This window comes from Esox lucius, chromosome 7 (assembly GCF_011004845.1).
Source record: "Esox lucius isolate fEsoLuc1 chromosome 7, fEsoLuc1.pri, whole genome shotgun sequence".
Classification (NCBI taxonomy): Eukaryota; Metazoa; Chordata; class Actinopteri; order Esociformes; family Esocidae; genus Esox; species Esox lucius.
Window position 1 is genome coordinate 9937092 of NC_047575.1, and position 21884 is coordinate 9958975.

The following is a 21884-nucleotide window of genomic DNA, read 5'->3' on the forward strand; positions in this document are numbered from 1 at the left end:
ATACATTTTGTAATGTATTTTCTATACAAAATACATATTGTAATGAGAGCATTTTTGATGGGCATTTGGACAAAACTGAAATGTATTTATTCATTTTCAAATACATTTTGGAATAAAAGCTGAAATACATGTTGATAGCTGAAATGTATTTTGAATAAAGTTAAATGTATGTATACATTTTTAAATACATTTCAGAGTAGAAGGTGAAATACATTTTGATACCTGAAATTTTATGTATTCAACATATATTCATCATATATTCTACATTTACCATTGCAAAAATATATTTATTTTACATATGGGTATGTTTTGCAATTCTGGAACTATATAAGAACTTCACAAATAGAAATACAAAAGGAAGTCAACGTCGGACAGACAAAGTAGTTTGTTGTTTGATGATCTCATGATCTCGCCAGTATTTTTTTTTAATCGCTGGCTACCTAGCTAGTTACCCTCAGCTTTAGTAGTGCTAGCTTGAAATGTATTGCTCAGCAGCAGTAGTGCATTGCTACAATAGCTATATTAACTTAACATGTGTAACGTTGCTAGGCTCAGCTGGCTCACATACTCTTGGTGGGCAGACATTTGTATTCAGACATAATTTATTTATCATTTTAGGAGGTCTGTTCCTTTACACGAAAACAGTTAAGTTTTCTGGCCAGCAAACAGACACCCAAACCACAACCAAAAAGTTTCCAAATTCACAGGCACACACTACATAAAAGGAATACTTATTGCTGTTGGGCATTAAAAAGTGTGTCTATTTCTCTTGCAAGTGTAGGTATTTATTTTATATATTATTTAAAAAATGCTTTTGGGGGGGGTGCCCTTTTTTGGGGTTGGCACCTGCACCGCCAGGGTCTGTGCATAGGCCTGAAATTGTGGATGGCCAGCCAGCAAAACATTGTATTAGTTGACTAGCATGAAGATTGACATGTTTTTAATGCATGATCATAGCAGGGTTGTAACCTCGTTCTATCTATATTGAAGTAATGTTAAATGGATCAAAGAAGCAGGTCCGTGAATTAAATTAATGCAGGAGGGTGAAGTTAAGAACACGATAGCTTAATTATGTCTGGAGGTATGAATAAATTGATGTTTTTTTAGGGCAACGGTTTGGCTTTTGTAGATGTATGCAGATGGGTCACAGTGGTTCTGGGTACAGATGTAGCCAACTCGGTCTGGGTGTGGCTCCAGAAACACACATACAGGACTCATATGTGACATGCACAATAATCTTTTTGAGAAAAATAATATGCAGAACTTTCTTTCTCTAAAATATTAGCTTAATTTCTTTCAACAACAGTATTATTACAAAATAATATAATCTTTATGAAATAAAACAAAGATTGCACATCTGACTTACATACCTCTGTATCTTATTCCATTATAGGTGAAGGCGAACGGGCAGGTATCATTAAAATAGCCATTTTCTAATGGGAGTAGGATTGAGAGTGAAAACCGAGAACGCCACAAGATCTATGAGTAAAAATTGATTGTTTATAATGATAGTGGCTTCTAATGGAATGTGTAAGGAAGATAAAGTCAAACCTCAGGACTGTAATGGCTCCTCTGTTCTCCCGCTGAGAGGAGGAAGATAAGAGGAAATGGGAACGGCAGAAAATGAGAAAGTGTTTTATTACCAATGTGAGTGCTCTCATTCAACGTGTGCCTGTTTCCATGCAATAAAACATCTGCTTTACAGAAATGAACTTGGCTAGGTGAGAAGCCGGCCCGGCCTGTTATCTGGCTGTGTCACTGGGGAGAGAACTAAGGAGTAACGATAAACAAAGGGGGCGGTGTGTGTATAAAGATGAGTAATTTTCAATGGAAGAGAGATACGACTGGATATTGACTGGTTTGGTTCATTATTTAAATTAAGCTCAGAAGAGTAATGTGTAATACTTGGATATAGAAAATTGCATTTTTTTTAAGACAGTGCTTTTTTTAAATCATAAAAACCCTTTAGAGGCAACCAGTTTCAGTCACAACATATCTCCAAGCTTTCATCAGTGACGTTACAGAGTGAACAGCCGCATGCTAACTCCAACGTGGTCTAAATTAAAAGAGAGCAGCAGGGGGGAAATACTCTATTAAAATGCCATTTCTTGTGTGTGACACTGATTTCTACATTTTTGTTTTCTTTACTACAAAGGTGACATTTGGCTGTAGCATACAGTAGATGTGGAAGGCTGCTTCAGTAGAACGGTGGGTAAAGCTCTGGGGTGACGGATAAAACTCGTGAGTGATGCTGAAAAAGCCCAGTGACAGTCATTGTGCCAACCCCATCTATGAGCTATGACTTGTGAGCAATCAGGGTTAACTGCCTTGCTCAGGGATAGAGTGACAGATGCAACCTGCCGGCTCAGGGATTTGATCTAACCTTTCGGTTACTAAGCAGATGCTCTAACCGCTATGCTAGCCTGCTGCCCAACATACATCACAAACCAAACTAATGAGTAAGTACAACAGAGGGACAGTGGAGAGCACTGTGCATCCCTGAAATGCTATGCTAAAACATCTTATACAATATGCTATAACATTCTACACAACATCCTGTACAATATGCTATAACATTCTACACAACATCCTGTACAATATGCTATAACATTCTAAACAACATCATATACAATATGCTATAACATTCTAAACAACATCATATACAATATGCAATAACATTCTAAACAACACCCTATACAATATGCTGTAACATTCTATACAACGTCCTTTACAATATGCTATAACATTCTATACAACGTCTTTTACAATATGCTATAACAGTCTTTACAACATGCTGTACTACTACATATGCTACTGAAGCAGGTAAGAATGCACAGAAAGAACAAAGGCTGGGGAGCATTTTGCTATTGTATGCTGAGAGCAATTTACGTAACAATATGCAGCAGTGCAAATTCGATTTAATGTCATGGGTCTTCCATGAAATTAGTGCCTTTTCCATCCTTTTGATATTTTAAGTAGAACTTACCCACCAATGTGGAATTTTAAAAGCCTGTTATTTTAATTGAAGTGCTCTTTAATACACGTGCACCACATGGAGATTCAATAAATCCTTTTTATATGAACAAATACTTGCTAAAAGACCAACAAAATGCATTCTGAGATGTCACAGCAAAAACCCTTGTGACTTCTACAGAGATACCTTTTCACAACATTTCTCCAGGTTTATGCTGTTATATTACTGTGCCGGGGGACTAGGGTCAGTCTCTCCCATCTCAGTCCCTATTTTTTACGTTGCATTAGTTTATGTGACGGGGGATTAGGGCAGTCTGAATTATATGCCGAGCCACCTTTACGATCCAAGGAATGCTCTCTGAAATGATTCTGGTGTCCTATTGAACCGTGGACCATGCCTCAGGACTACCAGCCAGAAGAGGACTGGCCACCCGTCAAGAGTCCGACCGCTCTCTAGGGTTTCTTCCTGGGTTTCAAGCCTACTAGGAAGCTTTTCTTAGCCACTGTGAATCAATTCCTGTTGTCGTTGGCTCTTAAGGGTTTCGGGCTGGGTGTCTGTAAAAGTACTTGGTGACAAACTGTTGTTATAAAGAGGGCTTTATAAAATAAATGTGATTGATTGATATAAACAGCATTATAAAGTCCTTATTTGATTTACTGTGATGTTTTGTAGTAAAAAAGGATCAGGTGAAACCCGTTACTCATATATAGGCTGATTCCCCCCAAAATGTTACCGTTAAAAGTATTTTCTGACCCTGGGATGGGAAAACCCTTTTTTAATAGTTGAGCATGTGCTCTTCATGACAAAATGTTTCAATTACGTGAAATCAAACCCCATTTGTAAACAAGTCACACTTTGCAAAAAGAACCCAATTGGCAGAACAACCCCCCTAAATCTCGCCAATTAGTCTCTGTAACATTCAAGCGATATTGAACTCCCTCTACAGCAGCCAGTGTGAGTCACAGGCCTGATCATCAAACACCCTGCCTTGTATCGAAGAGATCCTGGCAGGGACTCACTAGCTGGTATTTTCCAATTTGCTATACAAAGCTGCCTGCTTGCACTCTAATGAGTTGCAGGGCATCATCAGCTTGCATCAACTCATCTCTTTCAAGAAGACGTAACCCAAAAGTTGGAAAAGGTCAGCAGAGCACACTGTCCGCTGGATTTCATAATTAAAGGGGTTACTGAAATGAGAAGTACTGGGAGAATGCTGCTGTTGAGCACAGGACTAACAAAGGACTTACACAGGTCTAAGACAGGCCTAAGACAGGTCTAACACCAGGCTAATGAAAGCTTCCCTGAGTTTTCCCATTGTTTACAATACATTACCCACACTCACCCTACACCTTAACTGAATAACTGAATAAGACTTTCTTCTAAAATACAGCTAGATCCATTTCATGTTTCCCTGAACTCATGTGTATTTATTTGTAATTCAATATAAATACAGAGTCAACATTGAAGAGATGAACTGCTCCTTTCAACAACACATTTATCAAACAGTACATTTTGACTCTCCACTAGACATTCTGGTCCAGTATTTTGTTCTCCATACCCTAAAAGTAACCTTTGGGTCTCTAAACACAGTGTCCTATTAAAATGTCTCCATTTATGGCCCAGGGAGTCCTGCCAGACAATTACAAGACGCTCATGCTTTGTTACCTGTGTAATGAAGCGTTTCTGAGCTGAACTAGCAGCCAGTTCCTTAGGGTTTCTGTTCTGTCTGACTCATGCTGGGTGGCTACTGCACCTACCTGGCAGAGCTGGACATACAGTACACTGACAAACCCAAGACAGACAAACAGCATTATCAATGGGCAGACCTGAGAGACAGACAGCACTAGCAATTAAAAGATGAGAGAGACAACAGCCCCACCACTGAACAGACCTGATAGACAGACAGCTCCACCACTGAAGAGACCTGATAGACAGACAGCCCCACCACTGAACAGACCTGATAGACAGACAGCTCCACCACTGAAGAGACCTGATAGACAGACAGCCCCACCACTGAAGAGACCTGATAGACAGACAGCCCCACTGCTGAAGAGACCTGATAGACAGACAGCCCCACCACTGAACAGACCTGATAGACAGACAGCCCCACCACTGAACAGACCTGATAGACAGACAGCTCCACCACTGAAGAGACCTGATAGACAGACAGCCCCACCGCTGAAGAGACCTGATAGACAGACAGCTCTACCACTGAACAGACCTGATAGACAGACAGCCCCACCACTGAACAGACCTGATAGACAGACAGCTCCACCACTGAACAGACCTGATAGACAGACAGCCCCACCACTGAACAGACCTGATAGACAGACAGCCCCACCACTGAACAGACCTGATAGACAGACAGCCCCACCACTGAACAGACCTGATAGACAGACAGCCCCACCACTGAACAGACCTGATAGACAGACAGCCCCACCACTGAACAGACCTGATAGACAGACAGCCCCACCGCTGAACAGACCTGATAGACAGACAGCAATAGCTATTAAAAGACTACAGAGAGACAGACAGCAATATTATTGTTCAGAACTGGGAGAGACAGACAGAACTATTATTGTTCAGAACTGGGAGAGATAGACAGTACTGAACAGACTTAAGAGGCAGACAGCCCAACCACTGAACAGACCTTAGAGGCAGACAGCACTAGCAATGATCAGACCTGAAAGAGACAGACAGCCCTAGCTGCATTGAACAAGGCAGGCTGGGTGGTAATCTGGGTGACGGAAAGCTTGAAGGCCATGAAACAAGGAGTGAAAATAGTTCTTGTGAGTGTTCCACTCGACTGATATCACTGTGCCATACTAACAGATTCACCGCCGATTCAAGTGTAGGTACAAGGAGGACAAATGATCACAGAAAGAACATGCAGCAAGTTTTTCCGTCCATGAGGCCTCTGACACATTACATGGAAGTTTCTCCTTTCTGTAAACAGCTAGTTGAAGCTAAAGTGTTGAGACTGAGGGGCGATGGCAAGAATCCTTAGCAGCTTGAACCCTGAGAAATCTGAGCAGCTGCCAAAGAGATGACGGATAAAGGACTATCAAGCGGTGTCCTTGATGGTAGAAGAGCTGAAACATGTTTTGTATTGGAACGGTCGTCAGACAAATTAGGGAGAAGCGTGAAGAGTCCCTGAGAAAAAGAAACACTGTGACATGATTCACAGTAACTTCTTCACTGGTAATGTTCTATAACCCTTGCTCCCTGAAGGATGGAACAAGGTATGGCGGTTTGTTTTCTAACCACGTGTTCAGCCGAATAAACTATACAATCACCTATTTTGAGGTAAATGGGAAAATGAGCGCAATCGGAAGCCTCCCTTTCCAGGTGATCTAATCACAGCTCTACCTCCGCTCTTTCATTCAGCTCCTCTCTTTTTCACAACTAGGTGGCTCCGAGGCAACAAGCTGTTTCAACTTGTTCCCTCCTTCAGGGAACATAGATTAAAGACATAATCAAAACTTCACTATCAGTCTGTCATTTCGGTATTAAACATATGAGGACATACAATTCTGACCCAAGCTGGGCAGGTGGAAAAATGAACCAGATGGCCCATGGGAGCATACCCGAAGGGAAATTGTCTCGCACATAGGCATGAATAAATAGCCTACCTAGACATCCTTGCCACTCCCAGCCAACAGCACACTATGAGCCCAGCTGGGAGCCATGACATTGAGACAATAATGCCTGACAAACCTGTAAGCTGATGTCCAGCTTGTCCACAGCAGAAACATCTGCCACAGTGAACCTTTTAAACAGTGTCCAGGATGCAGATACACAACAATAAAGTGAGAACACACCCTGTTAGGCAAACTTTACCCTTTGCTTTCATAATGTTTCCGCAATCCAGTGGGATAGCCGTTGCTTAGTTAGCTCCCTACCGCGGTATGGCATGGCAAAAGCACCAGCCACAGGCTTGTATCCTCCAGTCGTTCTCTAATGTAAATAATTGAGCTGAAAAGGGAAATTGCTTGAACACTAAAGTCCTATAAGAACTAGACATGATGTTTGAGTCATGCTGTAAAAGCTGCATTTGTACACATTATCAGTGCTGAATCACAAATGGCAAATTCAGAACAGGAGGTCAGAATCTGCTTGACAGAATGTGTAACGGGGAGATCACCAACACTGGGCGTAAAGGGGTTTCATAGGAGTGGATTCTAAGATCCAGACTTGAATGGTTTAAAAAGAGGCAAATTCAGTTTAGAAATTGGCCTCTCAAAAACCTACCACCAGGGAATATCCCATTACTTTTAATTTAGAAAATGAACAGCAAGTGATTTGGTGACCTGGATGTATGGTATGCACCAGCCGGTGTGTGTCTCCAATAGAGGCAGGACTCAAACTGCCTGTTTCTGAAGGAGAGAGGACTTGGAGCAGCGCTTGACACTTTTTTGCTCACCAGCCACTGTGGCTAGTGGTTTTCCAAAGTTACGTACTAGCCACTCAGCATTTTCAATAGCCATCGTTTTGTTGTTGGGAAATAATGTTTTATTTAATAAAAGTTAACTATAGTGGCTACATCGTAGCCTGTCTTGTTCATGCTGTCGGTCACTGGCCCGCAAGGCTACAGACCTAACAGAAAGGGACCAGAATCAAATACTGTATGCAAGTAGTGTTCATGGGAACTGTAGGGTCGTAGTGTGTAGTGTCACACTCATTGCAATGTGACTACAATAAAAAAATGTGCGTGTGTGTGTGTATATATGTACAGTTGTGCTCAAAAGTTTGCATACCCTTGGAGAATTGGTAATATATGTACCATTTCTAAAGAAAACATGAGTGAGCAGGCAAAACACCCCTGTTCAAAAGTCTGCAAACCCTTAGTTCTTAATACTGTGTTTTGCCTCCTTTAGCATCAATGACAGCGTGAAGTCTTTTGTAATAGTTGTCTATGAGGACCAGAATGCTTGCAGGTGGTACAGCTGCCCATCTGTCTTGGCAGAATGCCTCCAGGTCATGCTTGGTCGTCTTCTTGGTCGTCTTGCATGAACCGCACGTTTCAGATCTCTCCAGAGTGTCTCGATTATATTAAGGTCAGGAGACTGTGATGGCCACTCCAGAACCTTCACCTTTTTCTGATATAACCACTGGAGAGTCAACTTGGCCTTGTGCTTAGGGTCATTGTCATGCTGGAAAGTCCAAGAGCGTCCCATGTGCAGTTTTCGTGCAGAAGAATGCTAATTATCTGCCAGTATTTTCTGATAACATGCTGCATTCATCTTGCCATCAATTTTCACAAGATTCCCCAGCCCTTTAGAGCTCACACACACCCAAAACATCAGTGAGCCACCACCATGCGTCACATTGGGGATGATATTCTGTTGATTATAGGCCTTGTTTTGGATATCTTTTTATATCCTTTTCCATCTTTAGAAGTTCCATGACCTTGTTACGCAGGTCTTTTGACAATTAATTTCTGCACCCCATGGCTCAGTATCTAGCCTGCTCAGTGCATCCACATGGGAGCTAACAAACTAATTTACTATTTATACACAGAGACTAATTGCAATTTAAAAAGACACAGGTGTGGGAAGTTCACCTAGTATTGCCATTTTCACCTGTGTCTGTTTCCTTGTGTGTCTGTGACAAGGCCAAACATTCAAGGGTATATAAACTTTTGATCAGGGCTATTAGGGTGATTTCTGTTATCATTATGACTTAAAAAGGAGCTAAACAACTATGTGATAATAAATGGCTTCATATGATCACTATCTTTAAATAAAATACAGTTTTTTGCATGATCAGTCATATTTTCAAAATCAGCGCCTACATTTCACAATTTGAGCACAACTGTATATCGAATACCACCCGCCAAAGTGGCTAGTGAGAGTGACTGCATTAAATGCCACAGCCAAATTCTACCCGCATTTGCCGGGAGGGCGGGGCCAATGTCAAGCACTGACTGTGAGGATGTTAATATGCTATGAAAAGTGAACTGTACTCTGTAACTCAACATCACAGTGTCAACCTCGATGACAACACTGAGCATTGTGAGCCAATATTAAACAAATGGCAGCCAACCCTGCAGAATAGCATCAACTGAGCCCATCCTTGTGTAGTATTTTGACTGTATTATGACTGTATGGATGTATGTTTTGTTACAATTAAGCTCATCTAGATATTAAAGTAGAAGAGGCCATCTGTGTTTAGATTCTCTCTCAAGGAGTCACACTCTGCCAACCTCAGGAATGAGAGATGTTTACATTCACCATTTGGCTTGGGGGGATAGAACATAGGAGAAGGTTGTGGACCATAGAATTTAAATGTGTTTCTTCTAGGTAGACACACCGATCTTACATATATTGGTGAGCAACCATTTATACGACGAGACGATGTAATGAAACATTCACCTGAAGTCAACTGTGCTGCATATTTCCAATAAATAACAGAATGTTTCAATCCCTTGACTCGACCAGATTCAAGATTATTATTTCACTGCTATATGAAACTACTAGAATCTGACACTTGCAAGCTGAGAAAGCGTACAGGATAGCATGCCAGAAGAGAAGCTAAGAATGCCCTGAGCTCACTAGCCTTCCCATGCCAATTCCCAAATGTATGGCTAGGTGCATACTTTGCATGGAGTTGGGGGAGTAGATGAGAGCTCAGGTCCCACTTTGCCACCACTGTCAAAGCAATGCTTTTTCTCGATCGCAAGTTTAAGATTAAGTCTGTCGTAGCTGTACAAACTCCTTCCAGGATATGGACAATGAAATTTAGTAACCTCCTGAGAGCTGCCAAATGGGAGGTGGCCCTGAGAGTTTATGCAAAAATCAATAAACTGATGGATCAGAATTGTAAAAAAACGAGCTATACAATCCAATTAGTCAGATTCATAGTTTTTTGGCTGAGAGAGTTCCATGATATTCAAGCATTTCCCTCCTGCCTCACCTGTGTCCACTCCTTAGCAGCTTGAACCCGATCCATCTCTTTGGAGAAAACGATCCATCTCTTTGGAGTAACTGGGCAAAGTTAGCGACAGAATTGACAACTGAAACAATGAGATGGACAGGGGCAGCAGAAGCATGACCCAAGCTAAGACACCCCAGAACAATCTAGTGAAGAATTGGTGGGAGTGACTGTTGAAGCTGTATTAGAAATGAAATGGAATAGAATACCAACTCAGCTTGGAAGCCTTCATCAGCTGGTTCCGGCATGAACTCTTAACCATTGTCAGTGGCTGAACTGGACAACAAGCACAAAGGAAACAAGAAAGGAAACAAGCACAGCAAATGAAAGGAAACAAGCATAGCAAATGAACCTATATACTGTTAGTCATTCGGTGACATCCTGAATACATTGGTGTAACTGGGATCAGTATTTAGTTTAAGCTATTGCAAAATTTAAATAGCTAAAGTTAAATCGCAACAGTCTGCTGTCGATTGACTTTGTTGTGGCTCACTCCTTCCTACATCCAGGCAGTCAGAAGGCAGATCGTGAATATTCCAAAACAATCCTCTCTCATTCCAGAGGTTAAACTATCATTACCCTCTCCATATGTTTGCCTTGCAGAAAGAACTCAAGAGTAAGTGCACAGACCCAAACCTAGTGGCACTCTAACCCAGCTAAACATCTGGACAGTAATGATTACTCTACAACCTAAAGCTATAGCATTATTCAGATAACATGCAAAACGTACTGATATCCATTGTCTTCTGGTAGAAAACAAAATAATAACAGGGGCATTTGGTTTTGTTAAAAATAATTGCTGAGGGGAAGATATCTGAACTGTCTGCTTAGTTTACTTCTTTTGTTCTCTGACTTTTTTCTATGAATCAATTCCCAATGTAAAGTATATATGGAGCAAACTGTTTTTCCCATACCACGTTTCAAGAAGAGCCTTGTCAAATGGAATTGTATTAATTCCAAGATATTGGTGAAGGTTTTATAACAAGGCATGTACATGACTATTACTTTTGGTTTTGGGCAATCCAATGCCAGTCAGAGCCCTGTTCACGCATAAAGTGTCAAGTCATTCCAGGACCACAAACCACCCCTTTTCAAGAATCCCTTATCAATGTCGATCAACATCTCAAATCAAACATATTCCTGTCCTGTATTTCACGGTTTCTAAAAACATACAGCAGCCCCGAAAGTATCATCAAGCCTATAAAGTCCTTACTGTCCTTGTCCTAATGAGGCTGTAACAGCATTTGTTGCTATCTGAAAATGATAATTTAAATGAATCCCCCAAGGGAGCTGGAGTAAAGAGTTATTGCCCCCTCGTACTTAATAAAGCACTGCATCATACATATTGTCAAAGGCCCAGTAACTCTGAGGCACAATACAAGCACCATTACTTGTCATTATTTCAGCGCGTCACTGCAGCAAATGAGGCTTAACTCTTCAAGGCCACTTGACAGAAAGCTTATGCTAATCTCTTGCTATTATAACCAATAAGAACCCTAGAACAAGCATTAAAACAATAGCAATTTTCTGCAGAGTATTAAATAAACTGTCAAGTCAAATAGGTTGCTTTAAACATCACACCGTCTGTTGCTGTTAAACACTGTATCCACAAATAAATAGTAATTATTTAAATCTTATTTCAATTTTATTTTATTTTGCATTAGTAAACACAAACACTCATGCACACATGCACACAATTAACCTCTGCTTTTTATAGAGTAAAACCCATGTTATTTTCAATAAGCTCATTAGGTTTTCCAGCGTTTTTCTTCAGGAAAACATTAAACTATAAAAACAGGTCATTTCCATATCACACAATAAAGATTAGTGTTTTTCTCCCTTTTTCATGGAAGATTTTGACATTATAATAAGACATTGTTCCCCCAGGAAAAATAGCACACCTATTTTTAGAATACCACACCTTCCGAGCAAGGATATTAGTCTGAATAACTATTGACTCAGACAGTTTTTCAGAGACATTTTTAATCCATTAAACGAGAGGTTTGGGATCCTGTGCGGCTCAGTTGGTAGAACATCGCAATTGCAACATCAGGGTTGTAGGTTAACTTCCCAAGAGGGTACCATACCGTCTGAAACACACTCGCCACAGAAAGTTGGTCTAGAAGAGTGTCCGCTAAATGTCTCAAATATAGTAATATTTATGTACTACTAATCAGTCTTTTAGTGTGTGCATTGGTAGAGTCAGGAAAACACTAACAAACACTAATGGATGAATGGACTAACAGCCTAATTGTATTAAAGAGGCATTAAAACCTAAGAAAATAGATTTTGAAAAAGTGCTTTAGAGAAGAATCTCAACTGGAAGCTCAACAGGTGTCTTGGAACTCGAAGTGTTGGTTCTTTCTTCCTTCCTCAGAGGAGATTTTGAATGGCAACCATGAATGAAAGATACAAATTGCAGATAAACACACAGTCTCTTCTGATGACAAAACAAAAGACTTGTTACTCAGATGCCAAGATTAGGATACATACCTCCTAACTGCTGCGTTTTGCCAAGGACGCACTTATCCTTTGAGGAAACCTTTTAAGCAATTGGAAGCACATCACACATTGTGCCAATAATCTGACAACGCTGTGTGTATGTTTTGCCATTTCTTGATTACTTTTGAGTCTTTAAATTCTTACTTTTGAAATTAGTGGATTAACAAAACTGGCTGCTGCTCTCTTCTACCTTGGGACATAACATTCACTCCCTTAGTTCTTGACTTTCACCAACTATGCCCCAACGAAAGGACAGCCACAGCTAATAAACAGCACCAGCCCGATGAAAAGCTGCAGTACTCACGATCGCTGCAGAACGCTCCTCCGTAGGTGGTCATGGTACAGTCACAGGAGAAGCCCTCCCACTGCTGAAGACACACCCCCTGGTGATGGCACGAGTCCTCTGTACAGGTCGTGCTCGGGCCTGCGACAGAGGAGGGTCAGGGGCTCATGCAGTGAACCATGGCGCAAACCTTGAAGACGTCCCCCGTGACCCTGCAGCTACGCCCACCCCACCTGACGTACCTCCACAGCCGCGCTCCACCTGGCCCACCCTGTGGAGGGCGTCCGCCATCAGGTCCGGGAGTCTCCCGTTCAGGTCCACAGAGGCCAGGCAGCCCTGGTACCCGTCCCGGGAGGCGATCAGCTTGGGCAGGCTGCTGTACATGCTCCTCCCAACACCGCCGACATACAGCTCCCCTGGAAGAACGCACACAGCGTCAGTCAATCCAACAATCTGCCCGAGCAGTGTTTTCTCAGAAGTTGCCGGTTATTCTCAGTAGTCGAGGCTGAACAGCAGTGCTGAGATAACGACAGCGGTGGGCGGGATGCTATCAGGGGCCGCCGCTCAATGACTTAAAGTGGCCCCCGAACTGATCTTGCACCCCAACTAGTTTTGCACTTGATAAATGTTCCTCAATCATAGGCCTCGAATAACTTGCTAGTTAACATTCAAATCAGACAGATCTGCATCCAATTTACAACCTCCGAGAAGCCATTCGGTGAAACGTCGCGTCAGACACAGGTGGACATAAACGCTATATCATTTCAAGGCATCATGATTTGTCTTGTCTCCACCAGATTTATGTGCCTCTCAACAGACTGTGTACCCTGCCAGCCACAGCAATCATTCACAGTTTGGCTGCTAAATTACAGATGACGACTATGTTGTAGGTGTACAGGAGGGATTAACATACAGGGTACAGGGGGGAGTCTTAGGCAGATGTCTGAGCCGTCGTCTCTTCTGTTTGGGGACAGAAAGGGCTGAGAAAACACGCTTGTTTTCCGTGCCGAAATCGAAATGTCACCTGGTTGATAACCGCAGGACAACACTGAACTGGTTCACTGTCTTTTAAGTGGATACGAGGAGAGCAGTTACATTTAAGTGTTGTGGAAATAACCACAAATGAACAAGAGAGGTCTGACTATCTAAACTGAACCTTTATTAATTCAGCATGTATGCAGAAAACAAACATCACGATCAAATGCTACAGGTCACTTGGCAACTAGAATTCCTACCCATGTTTAAAGAGGATCATGGGGACTGGCAGCCACCCCTTCTTTCCAGGGAGCCAACTCACTTCCAAGGGCACTAAATGTCCATTGATAATTACCCCTTCAAGACAGATAGGCCACATACTTCATAGGACAGATTAAAAACCGGTTTAAAAACAAACTTGCATCTTCAACAGGGAAAAGCCTTAAACCCAGGTCAACCAAATGTCCTCCTCACAGTTGAACAGAGGCCTGTTAATCCAGATCCTAAACTGAATAAACAGAGTCCTGTTAATCCAGATCCTAAACTGAATAAACAGAGTCCTGTTAATCACTTTGCCAACAGCATAGGAACATGTCATTCGTCGATTGCATTAAACAGTACTGTTCTGCATGAGAGCTGGGTCTTGGAAGTGTGGTTTGATGTGGGTGTGGTAGGCAGCCAGCCAAGAGGATGGAGGAGTGCGGGTGTCTCAGGGGCAGTTGGGATACGCAACCAACACATTTTCAATTACACACTTGTGCGCGACAGGACAAACATAAGCACCCCCAAAATGTTTATTACGTCTGCATTATGGTACTCAGGCAGTTACTCTACTGTTATTTGTCTCTTCGGAGTCACCATGGCAACAAAACAGCCACTACTGCATCCTCTAAATAGCCTGAATTAAAGAGAAGTTCTAGAACTTTAGTACATTTGTCAGGAATGTTTTAATGATCCTGCTGTGGGCTGGATGTGTAAATCTTTGTAGTTCATACATGCGTATTCTCTGGAGCAGAAGTGACTGTTTTTTATGGTTGTTTGACACCTATATTAAATATTCCTATATTCATGGAATATCTATACAAATGCTGTGACATACAGCCAGCTGGGTGGGAGGGACAGGAAGAGAGAGTGAGAGAGACAGAAAGCAAAGACATGCTGCACATACTGTCACAGACACAATATAGCAGTAAATCATTTCCAAAGACCCATTTTGAATCTGGAGAGGTATTTTCCAAACTACTGCCTAAAAGTTCCAGAAAGTGGTCTTTAACCTAAATTAAATGCAGAAATATGTAATTACCTTTGACTTTTTGCGAGGGAGTTGAACAACTTTGTGTCCATTACAGTATTTTGAGACAAATGTGATCTCAGTGGAGCTAGCAAAAATGTGCTTGTTGCTCTTGCCTTGAAATGGTTTCAAATTAGTTGAGCAGAGGCTCTGTTCTATAAAGCATTGTCTATCATAAATTCAATTACCAATTAACTGTATTCATTCTTGCACCAGTAGTCCAATTATTATTTCTATACATGTATTTTTCATTTTCTAAAGCTGCCTTGATCTATTTTTCTCTTTGCACGTAAAATGAACAGTTGTTGGTGGGGGCAATAAGTTAGGAGAGCTGTTGAATTGAATCATGTCTTACTGCTACCAGCCATTTAAACAAACAATTAAATGGAAAACATTCACTCAACAGTTCTTGATTGTGAAGCAAAGTTAGTTCTACAAAGCTGTGTCAAAAACAACATTCAGTAATCAATTCATTATATTCATTCCTGCACCACGCATCCAATCAGTTTTAAACTGTCTTTTTCTTCTCTGATGCTGCCCTGTAATTCAAATAAACCGTTGCTGGTCGAAGCAAGATGAAAGCATATGAATTCTGCCAGTGATCCTCCTGTAGAACTCATTGTTGCCAGTCGCTCAAAGAAACTATTCAAATGAACCAGTCATTCAAAAATATTAGTCATGTCTCTCGATTCAGTAAAAAGAGTAGTTCAAAAATGACTATTTGTTTGGCAAACTGCACACCACTACTGCCAATGACACGCTCTTTGTTTGTTTCTGGCTCTATATTATAGCAGTTTGGATTTGTAACGATACAAATAATAAACCACTCACAACCGTCCAACAGATCAAGAACCCTGTCCAGGAGGGAGACACTGATGTGTGAAGGACTGTCATACTAAGGTGAGTATACCAGCAGAATGTAAGAGTACACAAACCCCATTAAGCTGCAAGAAGAGAAGGACCAGTTTACGGTTTGATAAGTACCTGGAAGTACCTGGAAAAACTCAAGAGTAAGTGCACAGATACCTGGAAGCACCTGGAAGAGTGTGTAGAGTTGTGACTTGTGGACAGATAAGATGAAAATGAATACACGCAGGTCCAAGGCACTACATTTAGTGAGTACAAAATCCACATATGCAGTTGGTTTAAGATGAATATGGCACATACCATTTTGTATTTTATATGACGTTGATGGACCCATGTAGCTATCCTTAAAAAAAAAATCTGAAATTAATGACAATGAAAATACTTTTGGTGTTATTGTGCATAAAAGCAGATTCTACAAAATGTTCCATAAAACCTGGAAAAAATTTAAACTCAGATAAAAAAAAATGGGGAATAGATGCCTCTAGGCGTCTCTATGTTTAGTGTCAGGTGGCCTGCATCACCTTTGACTGGGGATCCTATTTAAGTGGCACTTGTTTTCCTTGTGTTGTCAGTTATTGTTTGTCCATAGAACGCTGTATGTTTGTGTGCTGGTCCCTTTTTTAGTTTTTTTTACAGTTTTACAGTTCAATAAATCTGCCTTTTTGGCCCTTTTGAACCACAGCCCTGCCTGAACTTACTTCTGCCCCCCACCAAACTGTGACAGACAAGAATACAGTCAGATGAAGACTAAAGGGCTGCACTTCAGTCATTCAATCTTTAGTCATTCTATCATTTCAAATCCAAAACGCTAGAATACATTTACAGAGCTGTCCAAATACTTTAGAGTTCACTGCACATATGATTATAAAAACGTTAAGGTCTATCTGATCAAGTTTTAATAATTATTTATTTTAGTCGACATCGTGGGCTGCCCTTTAGGCCACCCACCTTGTGGCCAATGAAAAGCCACATTCACCTACAGCACGTAGGCTTAGAGCTTTAACCCACATCGGCCCTATGATGTGCCAATGTGGGCATACTTGATAACCAGAAATAAGCCAATTCTTTCCTTTCACCATATCCAGGCTGCCCACACTTGGCCGCACACTGGACAACCTACATGGAGCCAGTGTTTTAGCCAGAATCGTATCAACAACCACATGTTTCCTGTAAAGATCCTGGGTTAAGAAATTTTAACCATACACAATGCCAGACTCCAGGGAGCACTATGAAACACCTCGGTAAATGGCCACTTAATAAAGGGCTTAGAGGCACATGGGTTGTTTTAAAAAAAAAAAAAACATTTGATTGTGTGCCAAGTAAAGTCTGCATTAGTGTCCTAAGGTTCTACCCTGCTGTGATTTAATAGGGCACAGTCACTGTAGCCGTCTCTTAATGCAGGACAACTCCTCCAGTCGTTAGGGAAAAGTCACGAGGTCCAGTGACGTTGGGACAACACACGTCTTACGAAACTGCGCTTTGGAATTTACTTAATCACCAAAATTATGCCCCTGAATTTGGCAGTAGAATAAATGCTCTAATATCTATGCCAAATATGCTGTTTTCAACAACAAGTTGTTTTTCTGTATACAGTTACTCCGTAATTTATACAGCACAGCAAAAATATGATTTTATCTCTGGGTTTATTTGGCTTGTAGTGATTACGCAAGTTCAGCTGGTGTACCCTTGGGATAAAAAGAAACTTAGATTGATCTTTGATGTTTTGAGGAACAAAGTAGGAGAAACAAATATATAATCAGATTAAATAAAATATAAAAGGAGGCGCTAAGCAATCAATAGTATGACGAACAAAATCAATGTGCGGTGAATGTCTACAATAACAAGACTGAAGCATAACATTCATTTAAGTCCACCACTGAGACTAACACATGATTGGTGTGGTTGCGGTTACCCTAAGGATATACTTGAAAACTTGTTGCCAAGAACTGTGTACAGTACTGCTCACAAGTTTGGACTGGTAATGTATGTGTGCAGTAACAACAAATGTCTGTTTATTTGAGTAATTTAGGTTTTAACACTAAAACCTATTCAATTCAACTATCAAAAGCATGTGCAGCAGTGAAATTGGTGACACCAATTAACACTACTACAAACCTAAAGTTGAGAAGAACACTCAAACAAAACACTCTGAGGTACATTCTGGAATACTGATTGTGTCCTCCTTTTGAAAGCCAGCATACTACGGTGTTCTTACTATGAGTCTCTTTCTACAGAGAATACTCCTAAGTAACAAAGCAAAGCAACCAAAAGATTTCCTGACTACAGAAACCCCTTTTACAGGTCACAAAAAAAGGCCCATTTGGACCATTTATATTCCAACAGGTGTGTCAAATACATTACATTTAATTGTTCAAACAGGCCAATATCGGATCTTTTGACATAGGCCTATTTTTAAATGCTCACTCCTGAACACACAGATTGGAGTTAATTTCCGTAGGTAGGTCCATGTCAAACTACAAACCTTTCTTTGACCTCCCGATGTCCACACGCTGACCTGTAGTGTTGGCGTAGTGAGGGAAAGCGCTAACCTGCATACAAGCTGGCGAGCAGCGGTGTACAGCATGTGGCCATCAAGGCCACTCTTGCAGGCTTTCTGTCGACAGAGAGGTTCCCTACGCAGCGGCCACACAGACTGTTTTCTGCCTCAAGTACAAAGCGAGGCCAGTGATCTGGATCACAGAAAATGACGCAATTTCATGAGCTGCTTCCTCAGGCTCGGAAGCTAATGGTGCCAATAGGCCTGTCTGCAGTTAGACTGGCAATATGAATGTCATGCAGCGTGCTGCCTGGTGCAGTAAGAGAAATGCTGCATGGGAAAATACCTTCAATGACCGCCAACGACGTAACCTTCTGGCTCGGAGGTGGATTAAACCTACAACAATGCGATTGTATGCGTCGTTTTATTTGTGGTTTTTTTTTATGACATAACTAAAGACGTTACACTTGATCCGTTTACCACCGGGCGAGTCTGTGTTTGCCCAAGCAAAGGTGTCTCTGTCAGGGTCAGTGGTCGCGGTAGGGCTAATGTAGCTCTCCGCTGCTGTGTCCACTGCTGGCCATCTTTGATCATCTCTTTACACATTTCAGCTAACATTCACTTAGCCAGGCAACTCAGTTGTTCACTCAGTACAAAGATGTTTTTTTTTTTTTTTAACCAAAAGCTTTCCTCTCCTGGGCATGGAAGACTACCAAACTATTCACTAATGATTCCATCATCTTCATAAAGCCTCCCGAACAACAATCCTCTCTGTTGTCTGCACCCGCCGTCTTATTTCTTTTCCCTTCTCGTGACAGCAGCCCTATAAACACGCCCGTGCGTTTCTGACAGTCGGATAATTGGGCTTTGTTGATCTGAAACGCAGCGCTGAGAAAGCCAGTTATTTCAGTTCTCGTTCGAATGCTGCACACGCCGTATGAGCGTGAGCAGAGGCAGCTCTCAGTCGGGATATCCCATACCTTTTAGGTCCAGGTTACGCGCTCCGTTGGAGTGCTGGGTGACGGTGCGGGTGTCGATTTTGAGGATGTGCACGTTGTTTTCGTCCCGGGAGACCACCACGTTGTGCCACTGGTTGTCATTGAGCGGTTTCTCAGAGTTGCCCTTCATCAGTGATGGCCCGTTGCCCAGGTCAAAGACATAGTGGATGTACCTACAACACAACATTACACCAGAGTCATTTCACTAAATCAGAAATACAGTACTGTGATATATTATTTGCTCGTTTTACAATGTTCTCCAATTACCATATGTTTTATATTAAATGGTAATATTGAATAGCGGGAAGATGAGTGAACAAACATCAATTAACAAAGGTGCTGTATGCAACGTCCAATGATCCTTGCCGGAGACCAGGGTTCAATACCCATCTCAACCCTTCACCTCTGTGTCTCCTTATTTCCACCGTCAATAAAAGGCTTGAACTAAACAGAAAAAATATGTAAGGAGAGTGTCCGATTTCTTAAGAATTAAAACATTGCACTTCTACCATGCTTGAGTGCTTGTATGGGGTCAATACTTTCCCCTACTTTATGATGCAACAGGCTCTCTTGAGGACTGTCAGAGGAAAGCATGTCTACAACAACATTCTGCAGTGATAAGGCATCCAATCTGAGTTGCACTCAGTGGGACTATCATTTGTTTTTCAACAGGACAATGACCCCAAATCCCCCTCCAGGCTGTGTAAGGGCTATTTGACCAAGAGGTAGACTGATAGTACTGCATCAGATGACCTGGCCTCAACAATCATTCCACCTCAACCCAATTGAGAAGGTTTGGTATGAGCCATCAGGTCCTTTCGTTCTAAGGATCTTTATGACTTCACTAGCCTAAAAGTGTTCTCCTATTAACATTTTGGCCTTCAGAGGGGACATCAAAGTGTCCTGTAAATAGGGTGTAGCATCTGTTCAGGAAGGCTTGTGGTCTGCTCTTCAGACCACTTAGTGAAATTGTTAGGTCTCTCTGTTTTAATACTTCCCTGGTATACAGTATGCTCGTTACAGAAACCCAGCTAACAATTGCAATTTGACCATGCTGCATGTAAAGCTATAAAAAAACGTGGCCAACTAGTACTGTTTGTATGTCCGGGTACTACTTCAGTGATGAGGATGGGACCCCTAACTCTACACTGATACCGTTTCATGTAGAATTCGGAGAAACTATCAACACAAATTATTAAGGTGAGGGATCTTCTCTTTAATTGTATAACTTGTGGTTTACCCACAGAATCTGTGTGATTTGGGATCCTTCATTTGAACTTGGGAGTGAATTTAAATGCATCTGGAACTCACATCAAACTAAATTGTCAAGCTTACTTCATTAATTAAACACGTTTGAGGCCTAAAAAGGAAATACGTTCCTAAGGATGAGGGAGTCCTGTAACTGGGATACATCCTCACCAAACCCAGAGGAGTTGTTTGGGGTGGATAACAAATTTAAACAGGGAGATAAGTCAGTAGATTCAGTAAATCCAAACTGAGTAATTACATTCCTTGTATGGAACGTGACAAAAATAATAAACCACCACAAGAAATGCAATGAAAATGTAAAAACTAATAAATAGATAAGTGTATCCTGTGGTAATATGCAAGACATTTGGTGAAGACACTTAAATAGAACCGAGTTTAGGCTTAACCCAAGTTCTGTTGTGGTGGTATTTAAAAACATTTGGTGAAGATACTTGATAGAACTACGGTGACACTGAGTGTGGGACACTCACCTGACACTCTCTACCAACCCGATTAGTAACAGTTCAGGTCATTTTGTTAAGTCTTAAAAATATACGAAGTAATTCATGGAAGCATACGATAAGTGTTTTCTCCCTAAATCTGATATCGATTTGCCATGATGGTAAGTGGTGAAACTATTTTCTTGTTACAGAATTCTCCTCATGTACTAATAACTGAGGTATGCGGGAGGCTTCCCTGAAAATCTTTCCCAACTATAGCCACTGACAGTCCATTGACCGAGCATCATTCTAGTTTGATAACATATAATTGCCCTGTTAATCTGCTGGGCCAAGAATTACTTTGTATGCTAAATTGTGCTATCTTCTGCATCCCAGATGGGGTTTGTCCAGACATTCCAAAACATAATGTCCTGCAGTTGCCCAGTATCTCCAGACTGTTCAAAAACTTCTGATTTTAATGATTATGTTTCTAAACTGTATTCAGCCTTCCTTGGAGACCTGTTCGGTCCTGAGTATAAAAGATTGGGACGCAGAGCACTGTTGAACTGCCACATACTTTCCCCAGGCTGTTCCTGATAGCACGCTGAGGCTGCTGTCATACTCATAGGTAATAACTTTCCTGTTGAATGTCAACTGTTCTACTGTATTTAGGAGAGTCAGGTGTCACCTTGACGGTGGAAATCAATTCTGTGGAAAATTCTCTCTTTTCCAATCTGGCAACCTGGTGATGTTTGCGCCCGGACCATCAGCCGGAGGAGATGGGGAGCGTGATTGATGAGACGGAGAACTGTGAGAAGACAGTGGTCTCCACAAGGGATGAAGACGGGTTGGTATAAACCCACGGTGCCTTCTCAG

General features: G+C 41.5%; 1 protein-coding gene across 10 annotated transcripts in view; it reads right to left on the reverse strand.

Moving 5' to 3' along the window:
* The window catches only part of nrxn2a (neurexin 2a), a 240832-nt gene that overhangs the window by 116732 nt on the left and 102216 nt on the right, over nucleotides 1-21884 (reverse strand). For all 10 annotated transcript variants that reach the window (XM_034293174.1, XM_020048376.2, XM_034293178.1 and 7 more), the window contains 3 exons: nucleotides 19303-19493; nucleotides 12935-13108; nucleotides 12714-12833 (listed from right to left, as the gene is read on the reverse strand). In XM_034293174.1, the coding sequence (XP_034149065.1) occupies nucleotides 12714-12833; nucleotides 12935-13108; nucleotides 19303-19493 (485 nt within the window). The remainder of the gene's footprint in view (nucleotides 1-12713; nucleotides 12834-12934; nucleotides 13109-19302; nucleotides 19494-21884) is intronic.